At 34.4% G+C, this 10,957-nt stretch overlaps 1 protein-coding gene across 2 annotated transcripts in view; it reads left to right on the forward strand.

The window, feature by feature from the left end:
• The window catches only part of LOC119829277 (arfGAP with SH3 domain, ANK repeat and PH domain-containing protein), a 41,675-nt gene that overhangs the window by 4,367 nt on the left and 26,351 nt on the right, over positions 1 to 10,957 (forward strand). For both annotated transcript variants that reach the window (XM_038351713.1, XM_038351714.1), the window contains exons 2-3: positions 699 to 771; positions 6,014 to 6,162. In XM_038351713.1, coding sequence (XP_038207641.1) covers positions 699 to 771; positions 6,014 to 6,162 — 222 coding nt within the window. The remainder of the gene's footprint in view (positions 1 to 698; positions 772 to 6,013; positions 6,163 to 10,957) is intronic.

Here is a 10,957-nt window from a genome sequence, read left to right on the forward strand (position 1 = left end):
TGTTGTATTTTCTGTTGATATGCAAAGAATGTGCGGCTTCATGACCTAATTGTAGACAGACGAACGCTAAAAGGGCAGAGTTTGCGTAAACCTGTAGAACTAGGAATGCCTTGTAGTAGCAAAAAATGTAAACAGCTTGATACGTTACAGAGAATGTTTGTGACACAATTTATAATGAGATTTTAATAAGCTTGCTGCAGCGGCAGTTTTATTTCCTTTTATTATTTTTATTTCTTTTAAAATAATTTGCTTAAGGTTTTAAATTGTTATGCTCATTTTTAGCCGCTCTTAAACTAAACGCGTCGGATATTCTCAAATGCACGTATCGTTAAAAGGGCAGTGTTTATTATTAAGTAAGTGGAGCTGAAAATAAAGTGAGTTTTATTTAAGTTAGTCCTGCTTGCTCAATTTCGAGGGGTACTGATTAATTGCCGGCTGGTGCGGCAGATGTTTGTTGCGCATCGGAATTGAATGGCTCGTGGGTCCTATTGTGAACTCTTTATATCACAGGCATTGATAAAAAAAAAAACAAGGTCAAGTCATGTTGGTTTGAGTGTGCAGGAATATGCATACTTTTTACTCTTTTTAAAAGCATGTAACTTGCGTATCAAATAACGATGAAAACACTTCAGGTTAATGTCCAAGTTTCCTGTTTTATTTGAGTTTGGGTAACTTTAAAACAAACATATTGGTTGCAGACTCTGGATTTCGATCGAGACGGCCTAGCGAAACTTAAAAAGGCGATAAAGGCGATCCACAATTCTGGAAATGGTAAGTTATTTAACTTAGTTTATTAAGAATTTAAAGACATACTGTAACTGGGGTTGGATATATAAAACATTCAGCCTGCACCTGGTAACGATAATTATATTTGTCAAAATTGTAATAATTTTTTTATTCATAGTGTAAAGTAAACAGCTCCCAGATATTTCGGTTGCGCATGGTATTTCCAACATACATAACGTCCGTGTCGCCAACGAGACGTGTCGGTAGGAATTCCTTTAGTCTAAAACGTGAATTCTATATCGAGATGTTTAAGCTTCGTTCCTCGGACGACACGATATTGCACTAAAATAGTTTCGGAAGTATCTCGACTGCTTAAAATAGCCCAGACACTGGTTGTTCGGCATTTGAATACTCTCACTATTGATTTCCTTTTGGGTGATTTATCTTTCTGTTCAGTAACTGACTTAAGTAACTCAAAACGTAGTTGTTTCTACTAATATTTAGATTCTGTCGTTAATTAAAGTTAAGGGATTATTTATGTGGTGAGACTGAGCTATTCGATATATGGGTCGGTCCTTAGAGATATTTGCGGTTAATTCATTGACCCCTAACCTTACATCCATTGTACCGTAGTAGGGGTAGCTTAAACCACTAACATCGTGTTTTTAAATGCAGTAAATGCAGCAAAAGTTAAAGTGTTGTATATGTAGGATACGTAAATCTTTTACAATTTACATGATTGCCTTACAGCATCTGATCTAGAATGTAAACAAAGTGTGGATTTTACATTGATATCATATTCCACATTCAAGCGTTATAAGCAATTGGAAAAACAACATTGTATTTATTCCGCCTGAATTTCGTTTGACAGATGAAATGGAATGACCTAAATACTGATACAATAGGTTTCAGCCACAGGCTTTATAGAATTTATTGAATATCGACAGATGGTATATTGTAACCCGTCTTTGAAAGACTGATTGAGGCTTTAGATTTTAATTGTGTAAATATTATGTTTGCGATCAGAATAATTACTTATTAAGCACAAATTTATACGTACATCAAAGTCGTATATATACGTATTGTTATATTAAAATCTTTATAGTACAAGTTATATATAGATATAGCTCAGTATAGACTGAGCTGTTTAGAAGAACGTACATATCCCTCTTCTGTTATAACTAAAACGTAGACTTTTTTTTTCAATTTGTTTTTATTTTAATTCAATGCGAATAAAAAATTATAAAACATATGCGGGCATAAAAAAATTATAAAATATATACAACACCTACTGTTTGTTTGATATAAAAAACTGTATGTAATGGTCTGTAGTGTTTGTTAGAATTCCTAAGCATGTTGATAAAATATACCTGTTACACTTTGGCAGCATCTGGTGATAAAAACTTTCACCGTTTGCTTTATTATTACGACATGTCGTCATCTTTTAGTAGCGTTCATGTTAAGTATACTTTTTAAAGCCACGTTGTTTTAAATTTTCGTCATTTTATTTAACAAATATTGTATGCAAGTAAAAAACGATAATTAATTTTAAGACTATATTTAAGTATTGGAATATCAGAATTTATTTGATAAAAGGATTTAAGAGAAACACGCTCTGCTTAATACTAGACTATTCAAGCGAGCCAATTAAAATTAAATTCGAATATAGTCTGAAAAGAGGTACTCTTCATGAATAATGGTAACGATATATTTTATGATAAATGTTATTTTTAAAAGAGAACATTTGGAACCTACCTAGTTAACCTACTTAGCAACCTAATTCAACAGCCTTATATACGATAAAAAAAATGTATTTTTATCGTATGTAACGTTGTCTAATTAATTAAAATAATTTTAAAGCTTTATTTGGCATCTTCTGAAATAAAGGTTATATTAGTAATATGATAGGGATTGTACGTTATACGATGTAATTTTTGTGTATTATATTTTGCGTATGCCACAGCCTACAACTTGTTGTAACCAATATACCGTATTTTGGTTCAACAATGGTAAAATAAAAATTAGAGGGCTTAAAAATAACCTATAGTATGGAAAGGTCCACTGAGGTCCGAGTTAGTTTCCCTTCACGTGTCACCTAAGGAAAGTGGGTCGACGTCTGGTTTAGCACGCTCGAGATCGCTACTTGTGTTCTAGGTTGGATTATATTACAAATTCCACATATTATACAGAGAAAAGCGACCAAATAAGGCGCTGCTTGGCGTAGGGACTGGAAAGTTTCTTGCACGTTCTATAATTAATACAATGCCGGATAAATGAATATATCGGCCTGATTTTCTGTCGCCTATTAATCAGTATACTAACGAAAAACTAAGTTGTTTGTATGCAGTGGTAACGTTAATTTTTATCATGCAAATTGGGAACAGCAATGACAGGTTTTAATCACTTTCATCAGTACCGACTAAGAAAATGACCCTTGACTTTCTACAACATACAATACATTTTTTTGTTTTTTTTTTTAATGTGGACTTAATCTTAACAAAATATATTGTTAACAAGATAATATTAAGTTAAAATGTTATGAATGCACATGCACGTCGATAATGTTATCTTTCAGCAGACATTAATAGATTATTTGTTGTAGTGATCACAATAGACATACTTCTTTTTCCTATTCGTATTATATAATGGTAGTAAGTATATACAACGTTTTCAATTAATACAAAAAGTACATTCCGTTTTAAAGCGACAGCATTAAAGCTCGGTAATAATCAGTAAATAATTATAATATATTCGTCTCAAAGTGCGCCCGCCCTATTAGCGAGAGTTCGCCTGACCTACATTCTGTGCAGCTCGTTAATATAAAACCTCCATAGATAATGTAGAAAAAAAATCAAAACCACTTTCCCTTTTCCGTTTCTTCAGATCGGACCATTAAAGGAGTTTATTGACTTGTAATTCCATCGCGTGCTAGGTTTTGTTTACGGGTTGGTCGAAACTGGTCGCGCGGGTTTCGACTGCCGCAGCTGCGCAAGGTCGTCACTCGCGCAAAAAGCAAAACGATACGTTGCACGCCCGGTACCCCCTTTTGTGTTGCAGTTCTAGAATGTTCGGCATTAGAGCTTTGGATGAGTAAGATGTTAAGATAAAATCAAAGATATCGTGACTGCCTAAAATAAAATTATTTTTAAATGATAGTATTTTTACATATTTAAGTTAATTTAATGGTTTTAAATCATTTTATTTGAGGCATGTTTTTTTACGCTTATTTAAATTAATTCGATTATATCCCATTGCCACATAACACAAGTTTTAGGTTTTATGTACTGGTTATGACCAGTTAAGGCTATCAGTCATTGAAATAAAATATGCACTTACAAGATTAGCATACGCAGCAGGCTTTAACACAAAAGATAAAAATCGATATTGTTTTGATAAAAAAAATCTATGTGTAATCACTTTAGTAGCATGTATGTAATACAAAAAAAAATTGCTTTAAAATGTATGTACACGCCGTAATACATCTTTAAACGCCGCCAATATAACATCGTTTATGACCCACCCTTGGATGTCTTCCAAGAAACGAAGGCGTTTCTTCCATTTGTATATCTTTGTGGTTTATCGGAACGAGTATCGGCTCGCACGTGCTCATATTGAATAGGGGATATTGTTCTTGAATATGAATATTTTATTATGAGGGCTTATCTAAGATCCAAAATATTCCATTTTTAGTGCGGCCAATGTGAGAATTTATTAAATACATTCAATTTGTATAAAGTGTGTTTTACATCAAACATTTTAATAAAACATTATTATGTACTACCGAGTTCAACGGATTGTTATCGTTGCTTTACTAGAAATAACATAACAGCGATCCTATAATTTTCACCATGAAAGCCTTCACAGCGGACAAAGCTTATTTTACTCAAACTAGCAACGTCAAAGCTTTTACTATTGCACAAAAAAAGTGTTCTCGTCGCTCATAAAGATATCCGTTCGTTTGCATAAATAATAGCCGCATCGCTTTCATTTTCGGGAATTTCGTGTTGATGAAAAGCAGCCTGCGTCAATCCATACAAAGTGGTTTGTTAAAGAGTACGAACCTAGTGGAAAAATTGAAAGTGATGTATGCATTTAATATTCTGTGAATGTTGGGCGCATTGAATTAACCGTATGTAGGCTATGACACGGACCTTGCTGTAGTCTATATCTCCCCGAGAAGGTAAATGTAAATATTATACTTCGGGCTAAGAATATAGATGAAAATAAAATTTTATGCCTGAATATATGTATATGTTTCCTATAAGTTACGGTATATGGTACGGTACTACTTTCGGTTTGGGATTTTTTATTGCTATACGCAAAAGCGTGTCGGTTAAATATGAGATAGATATTGATATGGTTAAATTTAAATAATTCTCTTACTTAATTGTGTTCTTATTGTACCATTCTTCTAAACATAGAAGAAGTGGTTCTATTGCGGTATTGTTATTTGCATATAAATTATTCAACATACAGTTGACTTTACGTTGAACATCTCAATAAAAATGTAAACATGATGCGTATAATAAACGCATTTTTGTTTTATTTCTTTAGCAGAGGATTCGTTAACAATTACTTTTAAGAGTTTATCAGCTTTGAAAATAATTAGTGCTGGACGTTGTGAAACAGTAGCCCTTTTTAAATAGCGCTACTCTATATTTTATACTCTAGGTATCTTGTAGACTAAGCCGGCGCTGTGCGTTCGTAACAAAGCTTGGATAATTCCTTTTAAAGTCTTTTCAATTGCTGGATACCTCTTATCTATTATTGGATTGGAATCTGTCTCGCAGACGGTATTGCCTTGAAGATTTTGTTAATTGGTGAACCGGGGACTGAGTTACAGTATTTGCAAATAAAGCCAAACATTAAGACATCTTTAAGAAGCGCATTAATTGAATAGTAGTTCATAAGACTTTAAAACTGTATTTACTATTCTACCAAATCACACCAGTTTAACAATTAAATTTTTCACGCAAAATAAAAATAAAGAACGGTCCGTTGGTTCAAAAGCGACATCAGACAATTCACATCTTCCTTATATTCATTAATTAAAAGATTGTTTTCGGAAAGACAAGGTACGGTGAGCTATATTGAAGTTTTAATTTAATACAACGAATGTATTAAATTAAAACTTCGGAGAAGAATAGAATCATGCTCAATATTCCAAATATAAATTGTAGTCAGAACGTAAATACAATTCCTTTTCGCATAACCGAACCGTTGATGTGATGATGATGATAATGTTTAAAATAATAGTAGATGAATAATGCATATGTATCGATTACAGCTCACGTGGATAATGAGATGTACCTCTCTCGGGCGCTGGAGAGGCTCGGCGGGAACGCGCTCAGCAAGGACTCGGAGCCAGACATTGGGGCGGCTTTTTTTAAATTCGCCGTAGTCACCAAAGAATTATCCGCCTTGATGAAAACATTGGTGAGTCATGCTCAAACAGAGGGAATAAAGTAACTTGGTTGTTTTTATTGTTTTCTAAAAGGTAAAGATTTTTTACAAAAGTGGAATTTGTAATATTCCTCCTCAAATATGTTTAATTGTACCTATCAATAGTAATATGCTTTTCAACTATATGGTCCGATCTTTTCTACAATATATTTTAAAGTAGAGTATATAGTTACAGACCACAAATAATGGTCTGTACAACAATTCCCCTCCTTCGCATTCCATAAATCTCAAAGTTGCTGCATCGTTTAATAAATCTGTATCAAAATATAAACGATGAAATATTGCAGGAGAAATGTAAGGTTAAATTCGCGAGAGTTTCAACCCGCAAGTATTTTCAACAACTGCTGTAGATACAAAATAGTTGACTGCGTTTGGCTTTGTGATTCGTGTATTTGACTCCTCGCCAACCGCTGTTACATCCACGACTTGAATACTTCGTGCGATTATTGTTTTGCATTGCTTTATTACGGCCCTGGTACCAGATAATAGCTAAACAGCATCTATTAATGTATTGTTAATTGTTTAATATTTTAATCTAATTAAAAAAAAACATTAAACCTGGGTTACGGAATCGAATAAGTGGAAGTACTGAAATGTTCTCGATGTTTATTTTGTTTTAATTGCTGTACTTTGTATTCTGCCAACCCGCACTTGGCCAGTGTGTGGATTATGGCCTGATCCCTCTTAGGAGGGCTGTGTTCCAGCAGTCGGAACATATAGGTATAAGCTGATGAAGATAATGATGAATTTTCTATCATATCCAAAGTCAATATCAAAATAAATTTATCCTGACGTTCGTCCGTTTCCAATTCAGAATGAATCCGTTAGTCTCACGCTTCGTTTAAAATAAATTTGCATTTTATGATTTCATCAAATAGTCTCTTTCATACCTACTTTACAGTTAATTGAAACACTGAAATTGTATTCATTTTTAGAATTGTTAACTCTTGAAGAATTGTTTCAGCGTGAATATTAATGAATTTACCAGTTCATTTTACTTGTATGTGCCCCAGTTCAAGTTGTTTGCACGGAACGGTAACTTACGGCCGTCGACCGACTAAATGAAGTATTATAGTAAAAATTTTTAAAGCGACACATTTCAATCAGTCAATCTGTTATTGATATTTCAAATGGATAACAGTTTTGCTAGTTGATAAGGTGTTATCAATTTGTACGGTAGCGAAAAATCGTAAATTGTAAATTGAATCATTTTACCACTGTCGGTGAGGTTGCGTTGGTAATAATAGGCATTTCACTTTAATGACACTTTAAGAGCTAAGAATAGGTGTTAGAACTTCAATCACTGTTGCCAGATGGCGCTGTTCTCTTCTATGCGAAACTAGAGCACGCTAGTAAAGTTCTTATCCATATATGTATAAGCTATCTTGTACAAAGGGTTGGTATCCAGTAACCAGTATTCAGTATCCAGTATCCAGTAACCAGTACATTCAGTAGTCAACAAATACAGTGTTAGATATACAGTGTTGTAAAATAGTGTAATAAAAGTGTACAGTGCAAATCGGGAAGAATAAATCGTTGAAAAGTATAACAGTGTTTCGTTCAGATCCTCCTGTGTTATACATGGTTCTTCGGCCGGATACTAAATAATAAAATCGGTGGTTGTGATCAGTGCTACAGTAAGTGACAATAAGGATTGTGAATGTGAAAGTGATATATCGGGACTGTGAAACTGTAAGTACTTTGAACTCTACTACTCAGGATAATCACTTTGAAATATTCAGGGACTTAGTAAATTCAGTGAAAATACACAAGTACGGGGACTCTATGTCAAAAAGTGTTAATGTTTCAAAGACTTGTAAAAATTTCAAGTGCTTCATTTACTTAGATTTAGAGACATTGGGACTTAGAAATAAATAAGTAAATATTGGGACTTAGAAAAAATCTGTGATATGAACTTGTAAAACTCAGTGATATTGACTTAGTGATTTTAAAGAGTTATCAGAACTTTGACAAATCGGGAATTCTGTGAAGTATATATCATAATTGCATCAAACATTAAAATGGTTAGCCTCATATTAATTCAACGGGATTTGCAAGCAAAAATTAATAACGGCTTTTCCAATTTTAAGAAGACTCCAAAACCTCGTTTGACTATATCTTACATTGAAACAAGATTAGAATTATTGGAAAGTTATTGGTCAAAGTTCGAGACTAACCATCGCGAAGTCTTATTAAAAGCAAATAATACGGATCTAAGTAAAGAAGCATATTTCACTCAAAACGTATATGATGATGTTGAAGACAGTTTCATAGAATACAAAAGCACACTAAAAGAAATACTTTTAAAATTAAAATCTGAATCGGTTAGCACATCACAGAGCATTGATAACACCACACAACAAGCAAAGGAAGGATCTGTCAAATTACCAAAAATAGTTTTACCACAATTCTCGGGAAATTATATGGAATGGACTACTTTTCATGATTTATTCAACACACTCATTCATGAAAATCAATCTTTGGGTGCAGTACAAAAACTACACTATTTAAAATCGCATATCGCAGGGGAAGCCGAACAACTTTTACGGCATATTCAAATTAGCGATGCAAACTATGAGCAATGTTGGGAAACACTCAAAAAGAGGTACAATAACAGACGTTACATAGCTAACTGTATTTTGTCTAGGCTCATTGATCAAAAGCCATTGAAATTAGAGGAAGCAAGTGGTGTAAAGCACATTTTGGACACGACGAATGAATGTATACATGCTTTATCAAACATCGGTGTGAATGTGGAAACGTGGGATTTAATTATTATTCATCTGGTTTGTCTCCGATTGGACATCGAAACAAGGAGGCAATGGGAACATAAATTGAGTGACTTAACGGGTGACTTACCGACGTGGAAAGAGTTTAGCAGTTTCTTGGAATCGCGTTTTAGAGCATTGGAGTTTTTAGAGCCGAACAATACTTCAAGAAATGATTTCAAAATTAAAAGGAAAGAACACATAGAGAGAGCCAATGTGTTCTCAGTTAATACTCATGCTTTGTGCTCCTTTTGTTCGGGAAAACACGTTTTATATCAATGTAAAGAGTTTCTTGAGGCAAATTGTAACAATCGGCGCATCTTCGTACAGAAAAACAAATTATGCTACAACTGCTTGGGTACTTATCATCCTGTCACGCGTTGCAAGAATCGAACAAGTTGTCGTCGTTGTGGTCGCAGGCACCACAGTCTTTTACACCAAGAGGGTTCTACAGCGTCTATACAAACATCAGATGTCAAGCTAACACGGGATTCGGGACCTGTATCGAATATATCTAGTAACATGGCTAGTGGGTCAATAATGTCTTCGGGTCAAGTTATTTTAGCTACAGCTTTAGTTAAGATTAATCATAAGGGAGTTTGTCATACATTTAGAGCGTTACTGGATCAGGGTTCTCAGGCTTCATTTATAACGGAAAGAGTAGTTCAAACTTTGGGTATTGATAAAACTGCAGTCAGCGGTGTAGTATCGGGATTAGGGGGAGATCAACTCACTCTAAACATAAAACACGCACTTAAACTTAAGATACAGTCCATTTACACATCATTCAAGTGTGATGTTACAGCTTATGTTTTAAAAAATCTTTCATCAACGCTTCCAAGCAAAAGTATTTACAATCATGATTGGCCTGGTTTGGGTAAATTAACATTAGCCGATCCTGAGTTTGGAACACCTAGTCGAATAGATTTATTATTGGGAGCGGATTTATATGGTCTTATACTTATGGATGGTTTAATCAGGAATCCTTCGGGTACTATGACAGCTCAAAACACGCAATTGGGTTGGATTCTATCGGGACGGGCAGTTACGCAAGGTCATAGCCCTAATAAAAACGTCATAAACATGCATATTCAAGACGAGTCGTTTAATGATCATCATGAATCATCTCATAAAATAATGTCACGGGAAAACGTGAAATGTGAAAAGCATTTCGCAGCAAAGTCGATATGGGATAATAACGGTCGCTATGTTGTACGACTACCTTTTCGAGAAAGCAATCCCACTCACCGGGATGGGGATACTAAATCTATTGCTTTAAGGCGGTTTTATTCACTTGAAAGGAAGTTAAATAGCAACTTAGAATTAAAAAGGCAATACGATAATTTCATGGCGGAATATATTCAACTCAATCACGTGGAACCTATTCATGAGTTGAACGGGCTTACACATTCTCGCTGTAAATACTTGTCTCATCATGCAGATGTACGTGATGAGAAAATTACAACAAAGGTGCGCGTGGTCTTCGATGCCTCGTGCAAGGGTATTAATGGAAGATATTTATATCACGGTCCTAGACTTAAACGGCAGTTACGCCACATATTGATGCATTAGCGTCAGCATCGTATATGTTTTATCGCTGATATGAGGGTATATAATGTAAAACATCCTATCATTTTATCGCAGCAACATCATATGGATTATTCGGCTTAAAAAACATAGGGATTATTCGGGTTAAGAATCTTATAAAATAACACATTAGTCGTTGTTTACATTGCATTCGGTATGCAGCTAAAAACATCTAATATCTAAAGGGAGTGGATTTCACAGGTCCAATAAATAGCTAATACATAGAGCGTCATTTTCTAGTGGGGGAACAATTATTAACAGTTCCAGATCATAACTACATAGATCATAATATCGGTAGCTTTCGACATTGGCAGTTGACACAAAACATGTATAAGAGGATTTAGAAGAAAGGGTCAAATGAATACCTCTCTACGTTACGTATCAAAGGTACAAATGGGTTAGAGTAACGCCGG

The sequence above is a fragment of the Zerene cesonia genome, chromosome 10, assembly GCF_012273895.1.
Source record: "Zerene cesonia ecotype Mississippi chromosome 10, Zerene_cesonia_1.1, whole genome shotgun sequence".
NCBI classification, from domain to species: Eukaryota; Metazoa; Arthropoda; class Insecta; order Lepidoptera; family Pieridae; genus Zerene; species Zerene cesonia.